General features: G+C 37.9%; 1 protein-coding gene across 1 annotated transcript in view; it reads left to right on the forward strand.

Moving 5' to 3' along the window:
* Positions 1–3,067: 3,067 nt before the first annotated feature.
* The window catches only part of EPHA6 (EPH receptor A6), a gene marked incomplete at both ends in the record, with an annotated part of 451,179 nt that continues 434,796 nt past the window's right edge, over positions 3,068–19,450 (forward strand). The window contains one exon of the mRNA XM_083361258.1: positions 3,068–3,176. Coding sequence (XP_083217384.1) covers positions 3,068–3,176 — 109 coding nt within the window. The remainder of the gene's footprint in view (positions 3,177–19,450) is intronic.

The raw sequence follows: 19,450 nt of genomic DNA on the forward strand, positions 1-19,450 counted from the left end.
TAAAAAGGAAAGATTTCAATCTTTGCTAAATAATTTTGTAAAGGCAGAGTGAATATCTTTATGCCTGAAAGTAAACATTTTGATATGTACAAGATGGCATCTGATGTGGTATCTATATATTAGCTCAGTTATAATTATGTAAATTATAAAATATAAAATGAATGAGATAAATTTATTTTATTATTTTGTTTTTCTATTCTTTGCATCTAGATTTATCAGTTAAAAGAGGTATTTGTGAAGCTTCAGCACTGCTATCTAGTCATGAGACCCAGAACTCAGGCCCAAAGACAAATATACCAATTCACACATCAAGCTAAATAATGACCCATACAATGGAATTTTTGAGGTTCTTTGGCTTGCATTTAGTCTAAAAGAAACAATTATAATTTTATTTCCCTCATATTTAAATAAATTCAAACTGATTTATTTCTTCAAATTGATGCCCTTCCCAATAGCCCTTATATCCAATCTAAATACATTTTCTAAATGTATTACATACTTTGATTAGGGGCCCACCCTAATCAAAGTGAATGTTTTAAATAACTAAATAAATACATTTTCACATCTTATTTCAAATTACTATCTTATGCCAAGTACTAGTGCTATATTTTTATCTCCTCTGTGTGCCTACAGGACAGTCTCATATATCACCAAGGGATCTTCCTTGGTCTCTCCTCTTAGCCCTCTAATTTCAAAATACTATGTTAAATCTGTTAACGATGCCTTTCTTGTTATATTATTTGCCCCCTCCTCACCTATGATACAGGTGGAAGAGCTCTTGATTCTTTGTTCATTTCCCAACTTTACTACCATTGATAACAATATCTTATTTGGTTACCAGTTTGTATGTGAAACCCCTTTGCCCTTGTTTATTCATTTCTAACTTTCTACACCTAGATTCTCCTCCTCAGGTTGTGAGCCTTGGCCTTTTTTCTCCTTCCACTCTTCATACTTTTTAAAATTCTCCCACACCATCCTGACTCACCATCGCGAGTCCTTCCTAAGGCCCTTTGTCTCATCTTCCTGTAAGCCCAGAATCAACTAGTGCAATCACTTAAATATATTTACTACTGCTTTTACACAGCAGTCTCTTTCTTTCTGTAGATTGAGTTCAGACCTAGAGTGATGTCTTCTTGGCCAACTTCTCTCACACATTACCAAGTAAGCTGTTGCTGTTGTAAACTAAGAGGTCCTTCTTGGTATCTTTTCTGTTGTCCAAGGTACTTTCTCAAGTGCTAACACTGCTGAGTACATGAAAACATGTTTTGGTTTGTTTGTTTCTGTTTTATTCACCTTCTGCCTAGCTCCTATAATAACCAACAGTCAATCTCATCTATCAGTCTTTTATTATTTCTTCCTCTGCTGGACATGTAACAAAAAAAGTATAAGTCTAGTCCGCTGAAGACAATATCCTGATTCCCTGACCCAACTCTGAAACTCATCATTTTGTACATGACCTTAGCCTGCAACATCCCAACAGACTTGGGGAAACATTATTCTACAGCCTGGGAAGTTGCTTGTCCTCAAGAAGGATGAAAAAGCTAAAGATAGCAAATTGCCACCATGCCCTAAGGATTACCAGTGTCCTTGTGTCTAATGCAATTTTAAAGTTTAGCTGCTGCTGCTGCTGCCTTCCAAAAGCTGAACAGAGCGATTTTCTTTATTTATTATTTTCTTTATTTATTTTTATCTTGTCAACTAACCCCCTCTAGTGCTGAACAGGCTGCATTTGACCTGCAAGGCTGCTCACAGCTTCCAAACTGGACTAGCTTCTTTCTTTTGCCTCCTGCTCTCCGATAGCGACCCACCAGTCTTTCACCTCTTCTCAAAAGAGCAGCTGAGCAGGTGGGGGAAAAAAAACAACCCCTCCGACCTCTTTCCTGCCTTGCTTCTCTTGCTTCTTTCCCTCCACCCCTCCCCAAACCTTTAAGGATCCAGTGCAAATGTAATATCTCCTCCCACCCTTCTTTTGGCAGGGAAGAAAAGAGAAACGCGAATCAGGGATTTTCTGCAGCAAACAGTGGCTGCTGCTTCCAAAGGGTTTGCCGGCTCAGAAAACCTCAGCAGCCTTCCTGCCGCTTCGGACGCCAGGTAGCATATTGATCCTGCTTCTCTGGAGTGCCTCCGAAGGGCTGCTTGGCTTGAAATACGCTGGCACGCTCAGTCCACCAGAAAAGGAAAGGTGGGGAGGAAGGACTCGTTCAGTCCCAAGCAAAAGCCGATGGGAAAAAAAAAAACACGGAGATGTCAGTAGGCGGGAGGAAGGAAAGCAAGGCCAACTGAGTCTGATTTGCGAGTGCTTGGCGTCAAGGAGCCTCCGTCCCAGCCAAGGGGGAGTCCGTCGCGGCGGCTGGGAAAGCCTGCTTGGCAAGTTTTCTTGACGGCTCTGGAGAAGCGGGGAGCTGTCCAGCGTTTCAGCACCTTTCTAGTCAACGACTGGCGCAGCTTTGGTGGGCGGAAAAAACAACAACCAAACCCTTCCCTGCTCGGGGCGGAAATTATTCCTTGTCCCGGCGCTGTCCCTTATGGTCAAGTGCGGGGATGGGCAATCACCCAAAGGGGTGGAGAGGTTGCTCCCCAGGCGGTGGCTGCGGTCGTTCGGGGGGTCGTCAGTGAAACGATTGCTGCTGCTGCTGCTGAGAAGCTGAAAAGGAAGCAAAACGGAAGAAGGCAGCCAGGTGGGCGACACCAGCCTGAGTACCCTTCTTTCCCCACACACACACACACACACGCACTCACACATACACACAAACACACACGGATGCACACACATACACACGTTGCATCCGAACGAGGAAAGTTTTCCGGCTAAGCTGTTTGCCTTTCAAGTCTTACTGGCTCAACGATGTCCTTTGCCCTCCAGATACTGTTTTAGAGGGGAAGGAAGCTCTAATTCTTTCCACTCCACTCCACCCCCACCCCACCCACCCCCCAATGCTATTTCTTCAGCTTTGGCAACAGCTGTGGACCTGATTCTTCCTTCTCTCAGGGCTTCCACACTGGACAGGCAAAACCTGACACACTCAGTCCCGGTGTGGGACCAGGAGAAAGGTCTGAGGTCCCAGCCATGGATAGCAGTGAAATGAGGGGCTGCCTTCGGAAATTTAACGTGTTCTTTCGTTTGGTGCTGCTGCTGGTCTGCCTGGGAGGCTGCAGTCGTGTTTCCAGCAACCAAGGTAAAAGAGAGGGAAGAAGAAAGGGAGAGGGGGTTGTTGGGAGTGGGAGGGCTAATGGCTGGACTGGTAAAGAATATTATTTAATGTGCAAAAAAAAGCAAGTTCTGTAAGTCTGCAAAGTAGCTGCTGGGCAAGACAATTCCCATAGGCATGAAAAGATCATTTGTTTCTTTCATGGGTTAATGGAATGGTCGCTGTGTCTCATCTGGCAGTGTCAATTGATTTGTCCCACTTAAGTGACAGATGGAGGGGAAAACATTCTCATGCATGGTAGAAAGGAAGTTAAGTTTCTGCATTAATTCAAAGCTTCCTCAGGCCCAGGCCAAACCAATGATGCTATGTCACTGATTAAACTCAATGAAGCTTTGAAAGGAATGCCCTCTCCATTTTAGCTTACCTAAATATTCTTGGTTTTCTCAGATAAGCCCTGGTAAGCAGAGCAAGAATATAGACTTTGAGCTTACACTTCTGGATCAAAGTATGTGTTCCTTTTTGTACCTAGTTGTCATCGATGAATGAATAGAGTTTTAAAACTTAAAATAAGGGGGAAATGTGCTTTAAGTAGAGTAATCTGAATGTAACCTGAATGACAGTTCCTATACTCATTTTTCCCCCTTAATCATGAAATCAAGGAAAACTATTTTTCATTTAATTGTTTCATTAAGTTTATTTTGACTTTTGTGTCAAAATGGCCTGCCTCCAGAAGTTGCGGGTTCTCCATCACTTGAGGTTTTTAAGACGAAATTGGCCAACCATGTGTCTGAAATGGTATAAGGTCTCCTGCTTGAGCAGACGGTTGGAGTAGAATACATCCAAGGTCCCTTCCAACTCTGTTGATCTGTTTTGTTTGAGATAATTGTATGGTTTTGTTAAGAAATGTATATTGCTGTCTATGTAGAAACATGCAGAAACATTTATAGGGCTCCTGAGGCCTTCCTAGAGTCTGAAGCTCTAAAGCCCCTGAGCCAGAGTATGCATGTATAAAATCCAATAATTTTGGCCTTAGCTTTCTATAGCAAAGCTGTCACGGATGTAATGATTTGAAAATAATAATATAAATATATAGGGTACTATTTAAATAACACTGTATAAAAATGCAAGGTTTTCTTTCTTCTTTGTGTTCACATTACACCTGCCAAGAGAAATTAAGGCATAGAGATCATGTTTTATGATCCAATAGTCTATCTAAAACACCTCTGGGTCTCCAAATCTGTTCAGATGAAAGCTTAAAGGATCATCTCTGCTGGCTGAGTACAATAGAACAGCACTTGGGAGATCTAGGCAAATCAAAAGCTTATCTTTTGCTTTACCTGCATAATCATTTTAATAAGTAGTGTCCTTGGACTCATTCTTGACCCTGCTTTTCTTCTTTGGGGAATATCATGGTAACTAATCTTGTTACTACTTAATGATCTGTGGACACTTATGCTGACAGGAAAACCACAGAATGTCAACAAACGAACTATTATTGATTTGTTCAAGTGCAAAATTATATTCCTGCAGGAAATTAAATATGTGTACATTCATATATGTGTCTAATGTTCAAAATAATATGCAGCCATGTGATAGTAAAACCTTTTCACTTGGCTATGAATGAGAGTGCTTAAGCAGCCAAACAGCTGATATAAAAGGAAATATCAATCTCTACTGCAATTAAAGCTGAAGACAGTTTATTTTTTTTTAATTGAAAGAATTATTTATAGATTTTATAATTTAACAGCCAAAATTATTCTGGACAAAAGATCAGACTTTCATACTATGGAAGAGTTTAATACATTTTTGGCATCAGATGTTCATTTTACTAGAAATAGATTGTCCTTATAAATTAATTCAATCTTCACACTGAAAATCTAGTTTACAAAGTGTAGTGACTAGTGCCACCTTTGAATCCTTGTGTTCAAAACAAAAAACACTGATTCAATTTATCTGTATTTTACTATCCATGTATGATTCCCATGTTGTTATGCTTAGCTTAATTACACAGAGGCACAAATATTCACTAGCCATTGCCTGGTCTGCAGAGTCCTTGCTTTAAATGCATGACATCTCATAAGCTTTTCAGGCAATTCCTCTACTACACCTATGGGTGTATGTGTTTCATTTGTGTTTATATATAGTGAGAAGATATAATGAAATGATAGAATTTATATTTTATGTGCAATTGAAAATGATAGTATGATAAAAATGGAGAGACAGGGAGAGGGAGACAGAGAGAGAGATGAAGAAATTCTATTATGTTGAGTGTCTTTCTATTTTAGGGTTTTGAGGATGACATCTTTTAGTTAAGCTAAATTTGTATACCATCTGTCTTCATACTAGATGCAAGAGATATATACACACATATATACGCACATAGTACATACAGACCTGTGTATGTCCTAGGTGATGTGTTTTTCCAACTTCAGATTTAGTTCCTTCATATTTATGCTTACCAACATACTCAGCATAAAACTATCTAATCAGAATTAATTTTGACTGCATTTACATAAGTACATACTGTAAGTAAAAATATAAGATTTCATTCCAGATGTCAGAATTTCATTAGTAGTTGACTTGTCTTAACTTCTTTCTTTGTCTCATTGCTAAGAAGCACAACAAAAAGCATTTTCAGAAATAATACAGAAATGTAACTGTAAAATTACTAGCAAGCAGATTTTTTGAATGCTAAGATCTGCAGCCATCTATGTTGTCTTTAAAACTAGTCTTAGCATTTTCTTACTCTATAGATTTATCAACAATTAAAATAAAATGACACCCTTAAACTGCAAGCAATATGCCATAGCATCATATAAAAATATAGTGATATCTTGATTAAATTGTCTTAAACAAATTCATTCCTCATTGTAAAAGACCTCATATGGCTAATTTTAACTATCAGATCTATAGAGCTTTCTCCTAAGATTCCAAAGCACTTTAGATATTTTATTGCTAGGCTTCATCTTAGGCTACTAGAGGAAAATGGTTACCACTTCCCTTTATCTTCAACCAATATTGTTTCACTAATAGCTATGCACAGTAAAATGAATTGTGTAGTTATTTTTATATAAGCAATGACCATTTTTCATGGTCCAGTTTTCATGATATTGTTCTTCTGCTGACACTGTTGCATTCAGAAGAACCATTCAGGCATTACAAATCTAGCATACTCGTGACAAGAGAAGTTCAGGTGACTCACTGCTATCCAGACAAGTATTCAATGGTATTGGTTCCTCCAAAGGTGTTCACCATTGAGCCATGTTAACTACCCTATGAGTCAGGACCATAATACAAACTTTTGTTTATCAAATGTTAATTCTGCAAATGCATATGTTGCAGAAAAGCTGATTTCACTGAATAATATTGTGAGAGTAGGGCTTAATCTGATATCATTTAATGGGGCTGAAGTTTAATCCAATTGCTGGAAGATGAAGTTGCAGACAAATAGAAACTGTTCTTCAAGTCCTTTGAGGTGAAGGCTTGGTAATTCAAGCATCAACCATACAATCTATCACAGCAAGCACTTCTGTCCTCTGACTATGAAAGATTGCTGGAACTCCAAAACTGCTCGACTGTGAGTAAGCAATTGTTGGCCTTCAGGGAACTGCTGTTTGATTTGGAAGCTTACCCTCCTCATATTTAACTAGTAGTTTTACTTATTGCTAAAAAAAAGTATTCCTTTTTAATCATGTATTATATAAAGGTAAAGGTTCCCCCGCACATGCGTGCTAGTCGTTTCCGACTCTAGGGGCCGGTGCTCATCTCCGTTTCATAGCCGAAGAGCCAGCGTTTGTCCGAGGACGTCTCCGTGGTCATGTGGCTGGCATGACTAGACGCCAAAGGCGCACGGAACGCTGTTACCTTCCCACCGTAGTGGTCCCTATTTTTCTACTTGCATTTTTTACGTGCTTTCGAACTGCTAGGTGGGCAGAAGCTGGGACGAGTAACAGGCGCTCACTCTGTTACGCGGCATAACCCCAATTTCTTTTAATTTCATACTTTGAGTTAGTAAACCATATTGCTATCATAACCTGAGCTTTCATCTACACAAATATTGAGGGAAAGCTCTCTATTGACCTCGCTGAGATTGGCTTAAATAAAATCACCACTATGCAACAAAGTTTACTTTCAGGCAGATTTCATTGAATGCATTGAAGCTAATTATATCACAATAAGAGTTGTATCAATAGTAAGTGTTCTGGATAGCATAACACCTGAAAGGAGCTTACTTCATCAAGCAAATATATGTCCATGTATGGAAGAAATTTAGTATCAGATTGACTGAGGCTTAAATTCTAAAGAAACTGGCTAGCAGGTTGGAAGTGATTGGTCTATTAATTGTATACAGGTAGCCCTCCACTTACAACAGTTCATTGAGTGACCAGTCAAAATTACAACGGCACTGAAAAAAGTGACTTATGATCACTCTTCACACTTATGACCACTGTGAAAAAAATTCAGATGCTTGGCAACTGACTTCTGTTTATGACAGTATTCTGGGCTCATGTGATCACTTGACAAACAAAGTCAATGGGGAAGCCAGATTCATCTAACAGCCATGTTACTACCTTAATAATTGCAATGATTCACTCAACAACGGTGGCAAGAAAGTTGTAAAATGGGGCAAAGATCACTTAACAAATGTCTCACTTAGGAACAAAAATTTTGGATTCAATTGTTGTAAGTTGAGGACTACCTGTACTTTTCCTTTTTTTCTTATTAAATGAAATTAATTTCCTTTTCATTGAATAAATGAAAGGAAATAAGCTTTTGTTGTTGTTGTTAGTTGCGAAGTCGTGTCCGACCCATCGCGACCCTATGGACAATGTTCCTCCAGGCCTTCCTGTCTCTAGCTAAATTAGATCAATGATAGTCTAATGTTTTCATTGGTCTGATGGCACTGTAGATCCTTAAAGCATATTTGACATAAAGCTTCCCCACCCTACCTTTAGAAAAATCTAATCATGTTCCTAAGAGAAATTATGGGACTGATGGTATGCTTCTCTCTGTATTAGAACTTTACATCTATGCTTGAGGTTTTCAAAGATCTCTAGGATCCAACCTTTGAAGCAATAGGATGTCAGTCTTGACTCTACATGATTGATTTAATAAATATAGGGGCATGGTTAATAAATAATTAAATTAACAGTTCTTCAAAGTTCTATGCTGTTGTTTTGAGGAAGAGAAGAAATCTGTAAATATTGATGGCATTTCATTAAATAAATACATAACAGTTGAATTTGCAAAAGATAAACTATTTTAATGATTAATTTCCCTTTGCCTTTTCCATCCCCAATTTTTTCAGCACTCCATGAAATACTTCATGTAGGCATTGTCATGTAGGCATTGTCAAATTTTAAACATTTATCAGTGTTAGAACTGATTGTAACAATACAATAGATTTTTTTAAAAAAATATACAGTCAAAACAACTTCAGCGAAAAAGGTTTTTCCAAGTATTAAAAAAGTAGATATGCCTAAGGCATGTATAAATAGGACCATTGTATTGCATTATTGTACTATTGGTTGTAAAACTATTTGCCTTGGTACCTGATCATTATGTATGCATGTGTGTGTACTTATTGTATTTGAGTATGTATACATGTATAATAAACATATACATACATGCATATATACATGTATATATAAATATATACATATATGTAGATCTTTGGTCATTCGGATTTTTTCCCACGTAGAATTGGAGCCCTGATACCTCCAATTCTACGTGGGGAAAAAACCCAAATGACCAAAGATCTACATACAAACACCCGCGAAAACCTCAGAAAACATATACATATATACATATATACATATATACGTACATACATTCATACATACATACATACATACATACATACATATATATAAAGACTGCTAAAAGACTGATCTCCAGGACAAAAAAAAACTTTATTCAATACTAAGCTTTCATCAACAACTGCTGACGTTATCAAAGTGTAAGTTAGCATCTGGAGACACTCGTCCTTATAGCCCTGAATGCTAACTCATGTTCATGGACCCTTATCCGAAGGCATTTTGTGGTTTCTCTGGCATAATTGCATGAAAAATCGTTACAATTGTTTGGTAAACTACATTTCACCTTCAGACAAGGGTTTGTTGGGGTGCATTATTCTTGTCTGTAGGGTCTGGCTGGGTTTATGAGCTACTTTGATGTCATAGGTCACAAGTATCTATACAGCTGCCTCAGATACTCCATTGACTGCCAGGCAGCAGTTATTGATCTGTCACCAACTGGTCATGGTTCTTGGTCTTGGCAGCAGCATCAGATGAAATTCACTGAATATCCATGTTGCATGCATACTTGATAAAGGCATGCTTGTTTTTCAGACTTTGCTGCTGTCATGCTGCAGTGGGTGTTAATCCTGTTAAACAGTGTCTGGATGCAGCTGATTTTGTATGTAATAGAATGATTGCTATCATTGTGTAAAATCCTGTCAGTATTTGTGGACGTAATAATTAGTTGTGAGCCTAATGGCACTCTTTCCACTGGTCTTTATCGCAAGGCCACAAATACTCTTGTCCAAAGGTGAAATGTCATCAGTGGTTTACCAAATTAATTGTAACGATTGTTCGTGCAATTATGTCAGAGAAACCACAAAATGCCTTTGGACAAGGGTCCATGAACATGATCTAGGCGTCAGGTGAAATTAACAACGGTCTCAGGTTTGGGCACACATGATTGAAAATGGCCACATGTTCAACTTTGCAGGAGCTGAGGTCATCACCCAAGATCCAACAAAGGGTGGCCGCCTGCTGAAGGAGGCCTGGCTGTCTAACCAACATTCCATCAATCGGCATGTGGAGCTATTACCGGGTGCTGAGACAATACGAACAATCATGTAGGGGGCCAGGATGGGTAAACCATTGACCACCCCTTTCCTGGGTAAACAGGAAGGTGAAAGACCCTGGTCATATACCAACAGATACACCGGTGTGGCGAGGAGCTGTGAGGGATGGACAGGAGCCATTACAAGGTCAAGAAAGAGACAGCAGATCAGTGCAGCCAACGTGATATACATAGAGAAAAGATAACCAACCAGAATAACCACATTGTATGCTGACAGCACATCCAGACAGAACAGTGGGGGGAGCAATCCAGCGGCAATGGATTGCAGGACGGATGTGACCAGCGAGCAGGGTAGGCAGGGGCAGGCAATGCAGCAAAATTGAAGCAGATGTCGGCCAGCGCAGCCGAATCAGGATTAATATGGCCAATTACGGGAGGGCAGGGAGCGGACAGTCCTATGACACGCTCAATGGCCAAATTGTTAACATCCAAAGGACTATAAGGATAAGTGTTTCCAGATGCTAACTCACACTTTGATAACATTAGCAGTTGTTGACAAAAACTTAAAATTGAATAAAGTTTTTTCACCCCGGAGATCAGCATTTTAGCAGTCTTTCTCTTTGGGGTATAATAAAAATTTGAATTTGACTTTGCTCAGATAGAACATCCAACATCTTTTGCCTCAACCTTCTTTCTTTTGTATCAAAATACTTGATAACTGTAATAAATTAAAAGTTGTCCTGGAGTGATAAAATAAATTGCATGTAATCTGCAAAAGAAAATATTTCTAAATCTGTGAATCATTAATTAGATTGTTCATGGTTGCATATTACTAAACAAAGGCCTGATAAAGGTTTTATCACAGACTATAGCCATGTGAATAATATACTATTAGCCATGTAAAAATATGGGAAATATTTCAATAACTATCAAAATAGCAAATGATTGCATATATAAATTGCTAAATTTAATAACTGAAATGCTAGGTTAAGCTGACAAATTATATACAATTTTATATGCCAGCTTCTTATGTAAAAAGATGTATGCATACATTTTCATTCTTAAGAAGATTGCAAGTTGCTAATGTTGTGACTAGGATTCCAATGCTCTATATTATAAATGTAGGTAGGCAATATTATATAATGTGGGCTTTCTAATTTAGGCCAAAAAAGGAAGAGTAGTGTTATATGTGAGAAATGCCTAAATTTCACATAGTATCCTTCCTTCCTTTCTTCTTTCTATCTGATCATCAAATTAGACAAGGAAAGACAAGGAAAGTCTTCACATGGCATATAGTTAAAATACAGAATTTTCCATCACAAAATGTGATAATAACCACCAATTTAAATACAGATTTAGGGAGGGCACGATTATCCTGATTAACTTGATAAATGTGAAGAATTTTATCCCAATAGAATTTTCCATTATATTAAGAATAAAACCAAATTTTGTTCTCCAGATACTAACAATGTTGTGTGCACTGTCATATTTTCTGTCTGACGCCCTTGAGAAAGTTGAAGTTTTGACCAACCTCAGAGAAAGAAAGAGAAAGAGATTCCAGATGTTTTTATTTATCATTGGGAGTTCTTACTGTTCGGTATAACAAATATCATTTCTGCATTGTTTTAAAACTTTGTTTTAAAAGTTGCTGTATGTTCTTTTTTATGAGAAGGAATAATGTTCAATTTTCATACAGCATAATGGCTGGAATTATCTTGCAAAACTTGGAAGGCTCCATATGGATCTATAAGTTGTGAGGAAGACTGGGTTAAAAATAAAGACAGTCATACTGCAATGTAAGAAAAAAATGTTCTACACTCACCCCTTTCTTTCATTCATTATTACCAAATGTTTTAATTTATTTGGCAGAGCCTTATAAAAAAAACTGGCTAATATATTTGTTTACGGACATTTGTTTTTAATCCTTTTAAGAGTTGGCTGTATCTTGAATTCCTTGCAGCACAATTTTATAATAGCTATTTGTCTGTTAAGATCTATGATAATATAAAATAATATTCTCTGTGTGGAAATTAATTCAACACAGACTCTATTGAAATCACTGCACAGTTAAGAAAGCTAAAGTGGCTGTTAGGACTTTTATATCTCTGAAGTTGTGCTTTACGTAATTGAAACTTCACCACCTTTTTAAAATGATACCCAGTTACTTTTCATCAAGAGAAAACTACTGTTAATGGACACAAAGAGGTTAATAGAGACTTCACTCTGCCTCTATTATTCACCTGTATCTGCCTTGTCCTCACTGTTCTTTATGAAGTAGATCACAGCATTTTCCAAACTGCCTATAACTGTATGTCTGTAATGTCTGAGGGAAAACACCATCACACTTTCACAAGGTGAAATACCTTATCCAGTTGTATCATAATTGGTTCATACAGACTATTAATTGATATTGTGTACAATCCAGCCTTCCCCAACCTCGTATTCTCCAGAAATATAGACTACAAATTTCAAAATTCCTCAGTGATTATGATAGCTAAGATTCATATGTTTTTAGAGTAGAAATCAAGCTCTTCTCCTTGTTTTTCTAGATTTATGCCACTTCCACTGTATATTTGGAGCATGAAATATTTGTGTGTATATATGTTAATTAGTATAGGGTTTCATTTGCACATTAGGGTATTTGTGGTAATTTTTCTGATTGTAGAATGAAATTCTGAATTGACCCTGATGATGTAACTTATCAAAATTAGCAGTAGAAAAATATTTGTCCTTGAGTAGTCAAACGATCCATAGACTCAAAGCACTGTTGAAAATAGAATTATATCTTAAAAAGTAAGAATCAGAAAGTTGATTAGGACAGTGGAAATGATGCTTTATAATTAATAGAATAGAAGCTGGTAAAAAAAAAGCATATTTGGTCTTGAAAAGAGAGGACTGATAAAAAGGTCATCATACAATGGATGATGCAAAGATATATACCATAGCCAATTCTTTATTATCAAGAAATACAAGATGTGAAATAAGGGCCTAAAGTTACCTGAAGGCAAATATTTAACAATAATATCAGTGCAGTGGAAATTTATGGAAAATATTCAAGAAAAAGGTAAAAAGGTAAAGATTCCCCCGCACATGTGTGCTAGTCATTTCCGACTCTAGGGGCCGGTGCTCATCTCCGTTTCAAAGCCGAAGAGCCAGCGCTTGTCCGAGGACGTCTCTGTGGTCATGTGGCCGGCATGACTAGACGCCAAAGGCTCACGGAACGCTGTTACCTTCCCACCGTAGTGGTCCCTATTTTTCTACTTGCATTTTTACGTGCTTTCGAACTGCTAGGTTGGCAGAAGCTGGGACAAGTAACATGTGCTCACTCTGTTACACGGCACTCGGGATTCGACCCGCCAAACTGCCGACCTTCTGATCGACAAGCTCAGCGTCCTAACCCACTGAGTATAGTTTCATTGCGATTTCTGCACTAAGCAGGCATTTGGACTCAGTATTTTAAATTGTCCCTTCCAATTCTAGTTCCCTACTAACTTCTGTTAGGTTCAAACTGAGATGCTTCATTTCAACTACTGTCAGTGAAAATTATTTGTTAAATGACCGCAGAGCATAATAATACTTCAAAGATGAGAAGAATTTTTACATGTATTAGGAAGCCCCCAGCAGTCTCATTAACTGTACTTCAGGATTATTAAAATGCTCTGTACATTGGAGACTGGTTTCCTGCTATAATTTCCTTGAATAGTTCCACTCACACTTGTGATAGCTGGTAATGAGGCTTCTGTTTCATGGCTAAAGCCTTAAAATTGTAGTCCGTTTCAAGGAACTGAAGCCAAGCTATAGAAACAGAAGGAATAAAATTAGATAACTGAAATGAAAAGACTTGGAGGTGTGATTCTCTGTTTCTAAATGTTTCAGATACATTCACTAACAGAAATTGCAAGGCATAGTTTAAAAATACTTGCTTTACAACCCCCTCTAAGCGGCTTACAGAGTCACCATATTGCCCACAACAATCTGGGTCCTCATTTTACTGTCCTCGGAAGGATGGAAAGCTGGGTCAACCTTGAGCCAGTGAGACTTGAACTGCCAAACTGCTGGCAGCTGGCAGTCAGCAGAAATATCCTGCAGTACTGCATTCTAACCACTTATCATATCATAAACACTAACTGGACCATATGATTTTAAAATACTCTTTATTCTTGATTAGTTTGGGTAGATATGGGTTGGCTTCCTAGGCCATGCTATTTGCATCAGAAGTCCCAGATCATTCTCATACATTTCTAGTTAGCTGATACATAACTTTCTTGATGGTTATCTAAAGTGGCCTGATATGAAACAGCTTTTTAGTTAACTATATATTAATATCATAAAATTAGCAAGTTAGCATTGGAATGTGAAAATAAAATAAAATATCCAATCTAAAAAAGCTGCACAGAAGAAAATAAACATTTTATATCCCATGGTGTTAATGTGAGCCCAGACCCATATTCCATTTATATACATCATGTTTTAGGAACCTGATGCAAGGAAAGAAGCCATTACAAACTCTATTAGTGCATGCTTCATTGCACTTTCCCTTAGAATAGAATTATAACTTTAAATTATTTATATTTTTGACCTCATAAATCTGGATCAGCTGTCAAGCATTAGTAATTTTTAACGTAGACCAAATATACACAGACTGAGAACCACGGATACAGTGATTATCTGGAAATGGTCATTTTCCAAAGGATAAAAAGTGGTGATTGAAAGACATGAAACCCATGCTAAATTAAATTCATGATTATGGAAATATGTTATACATGAAACAAATGAAGAATTAAGATATTTTAATTAAAAATAAATGAAATGTCAAGAGCAACAGCATCTTTTCTTCCATTCTGAAACTTTCTGCTTTCTGCCTTTTTTGTTCTAATAGATGACTGCAATTTGTAAGAACACCCTATTGTCTATTTCAATATAAAATGTCAGAAGGAGAATTTAAAGTGCAGTGTCTGCTTAATGAAAGTAGAGAAACAGTTGTATATTTTCCAATGAAGATGACAGAATCAATAATAAATTAGATTTAATTATATGTTGACATTTATTACAGGATGTTAACATTTATTGACACCAACCTGCCTTTCCCCATTTCCTTATCTGCACAGATACTATTATTCTTGGTTCAGATACTGAACACAATTTGCAAAGGTTAATATGGATATGGTGCTAAAACTAAAAGAGAAGTGGAAGTGGAAGTGGCTGAAGCTATTTCCGATGTTATTGTTTTTTTCTTACACATCAATTTTTCTCTAGCTGCTCGTATTTTCCTTAATAATATATTTCCTTGAAATATATTTGAAATGTAAGAAGGCAGGAAAACATTCTGAAGAATTTATTATTTGGTCAGAGACAGGATATTTACATATAACCCTTGGCTAATTAGAGAAATGCATGAACACCACATCTGGTCTCTGAGAATATCACAAGAAATATTGAAAATTAAAATTCTTTTCTTACCCAATCAGGTATTCCACACAAAAAAATCAAAATATATTTCTTTTGTTTCAGCCATACCAGTTTTGAGAAAAGTAGTTCACCCAATTCACCCTAATAAGTTCAGTAAGAGGAATTGTTTGAATTTGATGAACTTAAATGAATAATCTGATATTTTTTTCCACTCTCTTCATCTAATGATTAATCCCTTTTAGCTCTGAATTTTCCTCTCCTTTTACAAAGATTGCGTATGTCCTATGTTTAAGACAATGGCTTTTAAACAGAGCTCTGTTGTTATGTGTCTTGCAGGCATTCCATTGCACAGCAATGGAAATAGTGCTAAAAAAAACTATATCTGATAAGATTTTGTCCATTTTTAAAAAATAATTTTTTGATGAGTGGGGATGCTTTTAGGAATACTGGAGTGCTGATGAGTGACCTTGGGTTGTCCCACACTCTATGCCCATGGTGGTGAACCTATGGCATGCGTGCCACAGGTGGCAGGCAGAGCCCTCTCTGTTGACATGCACATCGTCGCCCCAATCCTAAGCCTTCAGCTGGGTTTTATAAAACCTTTTCACTTTAGGCCTCTGCAAGTGTGTGGGGAAAAAGTGGTGATGTCCATTTTGCTCTATGAGTTCATGGTGACCTAACCCTAACCCTAAGTGGAATTTTCATCCAATGGGATTTTCCCATGTATTTTACCAGGAAACATAGATGGGGCAGCCTAGAAAGGTAAGTGCCCTCCTAGCCATACCCAAGCATTCCGAATTTGTTGGCAATGTCCATTTTTCTGTATGAGTTCATGGTGACCTAACCCTAACCTTAAATGGAATTTTCCTCCAGTGGGCCATGCCCACTTGGCACCCGATGATACATAAGTGGGTTTTTTAGTCGCAGTTTGGGCACTCAGTCTCTGAAAGGTTTGCCATGATTGTTCTATGCCCTAGGAAAGATGGAAAGACCTTTTTTTTGAAAAACTTTACTTAGAAAACTACAGGGCATGTCTGGGCATTCTCAAAAAGTTGAAATTGATTCAAAGGCATCGCCCCAAAATATGTATATGTATGTGTATGTATATGTATATATCTGTCTGTCTGTCTTTGCAGCTCTTCTGAAGCACTGTAAGAGCTCTCAGTGGCATTTCCCTTGTTTCATTGGGTTATATAAGGAGCACTTAAGACTGAAGTGGCCCTTTAGAAAATTACTTTAAACTAACTCACTCAAAATGACATTGTTTTCTAGAATAGTGATGCAATACTTCTGTTATACTCTACCTGCTTAATCATCTTTCACTGAGACATATTCATATTATGATACTGTATATCTCTGAAGATTTAATTTCTTAGGACATACTTCTCACAAATCCTTTTTTTTTTTTGTAAATTAGAAGGATTTTAATCATTTGGAAGGAAAAAAATATTTGTAACTTCTAAAGTACAGAATGAACAATTATACATAAATGTTAAGCAATTTGCACCCACAAAGTTTTAAGGATTTTGAGTTGTTTAAAATGAATGTATATCCAAATGTATTAGACAAGTAAAATTAGAATCTATTTTATTTTAGATTCCTAATAACTCCATGGAGATCTCTGAAGCATAAATACAGGAGATTATTACTTCATTATTATTTATATGTGATGATGATGATGATTTCTCAAAATATCCAATAGCCCTGAATCTCTCATCAAAATATTAATTAGGTCTGAGCTTGCTTGTTTCAAGATCAACCAATATTGGTTAATCAATAACATTCACATAACACACTTTTGAAAAATGTATTTTCGTTTTTATGTGTTTGCTGGCCAAATAACAGTCCTGAAGTCTGTATGCTACCCATATGAAAGTACAATAATAAACAAGGCTAACATGCAAGAGTTAAATGGATTCAAATGAATAATTTAAATGCTGAACCTCTCAATTATTAATTTAATTCTTTTGTAACTAGATGCCAACATTAATACAGGACCAAAAGAGTTGCCTAGAGAGGAGTCTTGTGCTGTTATCTGGGAATGGTTTGAACCTTGTTGGACTGAGGAAGTACACAGGATCTTAGGTCTATGAGCACAGCCATATGTTCTTTAGATTCATGCCCCTTGTGTGGGGGTATATGAGTGGATTCTAGCAGTGGTTAATTCTTATTTGAGAGAGGAGGTTGTTCCTTTACCTCTTAATGAGGTCCTGTTTCATCCTCTCCTCAAGAAGTCATTACTGGACGCCACCATGATAAACATTTTTCTTCCAGTATCTAATGTCCCATTTTTGGGGGGGGAGAAGTAATTGAAAATATGGTTACATAGCATTTCAAAAGATCTTGGAAGAAGTGGAAGATTTGGATCCCTTTCAACCTGGATTCAAGAATCAGGATGGACAGAAACAGCATTGGTCGCTCTTTTTGATGTTGTTCAGTGAGAGCAGAATAGAGGCTATGCATCCATCCTTGTCCTACTTCACCTCTCTGTGAAGTATCATTGTCAACCATGGCATCCTTCTGGAATCAGTTAGAAGATTGGGGATAGCCAATATGGTATTCTACGGGTTCACCTCCTTTCTCCAGCATAAATTCACTGGGGAAGAGTTCCTACTTTCAGTCCCTACTATGTGGGATACTGCATGGTTTAGTTTTATAGACTTTCCTATTCAACATCAACACCAAGCATTGCATAAACTCATCTGTTATCATGGATCCTTCTGTGCTTGGAGGCTGAAAGGATTGGGGATAGGGAACAACAAGCTTCAGTTGAATCATGGCAAGACTGAGTGGGTTTGGGGCCTACCGTTTCTAGGTCTATGCCATCTTTGATGGTAGATGGGGTTGCATTGCACTAGTGCACAAATTGAGGATCCTCCTGGATTCATAACTCTTCAAGGAGCAGGTGGCACTCATGGTTAGGTCTTTTGCACAATTGTATGCTGTGTGCTAGTTGCATCAATCCTACATCAGAAAGCTCTGCTCACAGTACCCACACCCTAGTTATCTTCATATTGGATTACTGTAATGAACTGTACATTGCCTAAAGAGCATCTGGAAAGTTTAGCTGATTCAGGCTCTAGTAGCATGAGTAGTTAAGTGTGCTTTCAGAACACCACATCACCCCTCTGCTCTACTGTATGAGTTGCACTGATTGCCAGTCTGTTCCCAAGCCCAATTCAAGATGGTGTTTTAATCTTTAAAGCCCTTTATGGCCTGGGACCAAATTATCAGAGGGACAACATCTCCCCAATGACATCTGACCTTTCCATTAGACCTGGCTGAGAGGGCATGGTTCAGGTCCTATCTGTTAGGGACTGTGATGACCCAGAGCACAGCGCAGAGGCAAAACAGTCAACTGGCAGTTCAATCCGCCCTTTATTTGCTCCAGATTTTCCCCAAATGCTCCCACGTTTCTGGCAAGCTGCAGAACAAAGTAACACACACACACACCTTCAGCAGCCTCTGTAGCATATAAGTAGCATTTATAATGTGAGATTTCACAATTTTTTTAACTCTTCAGGCAGGGAGAGAGTGTTTATGGAACAAACAGTCCTCCTTCAGGTTTCAACTCACACACAGTTAGATTAGAAGAGTAATTTACTCAAGGCCATGTAGATAACAAGGAAAGAAACATACATCCAAATTCTAACAAATCTGTGGAAATACAAGCTTGCCTGAGCAGTTTCAGAAGAGAAGCCAAAATTCAATCCGAGGTCTTTGAACACCAAATCAAGTTTGTCAGCCAGTCCAATGGTCAGAGTTTCAAAGTTTCCAAGCAGAAATCACAACACAGAACAAGAGATCAGAGTTTTGTTTCCAAGATCAGCAACAGCACACAAAACTCCAAGAAATCAGTGTTTGTTCCCAACAAATGTCCCTCCTCACAGCATCTCCTTAAGTCTCAGTCTCCAGGTGTGCCTTGTGGAGAGGGGTGGAGCACTTTCCTCCCAAATAATTGAGCCTGCCTTCATTGTTCCCTCCTTCTCTCCATTGTCCGTGCTCTAGGATCAGCAAGTGGCCCTTGCTCAACTCCTGAGCTCTGTCTCTCATGTTCATCCTGTCCCAATCCTGAAAAGTCC

Source organism: Vipera ursinii (genome assembly GCF_947247035.1).
Source record: "Vipera ursinii genome assembly, chromosome: 4".
In the NCBI taxonomy this organism is placed as follows: Eukaryota; Metazoa; Chordata; class Lepidosauria; order Squamata; family Viperidae; genus Vipera; species Vipera ursinii.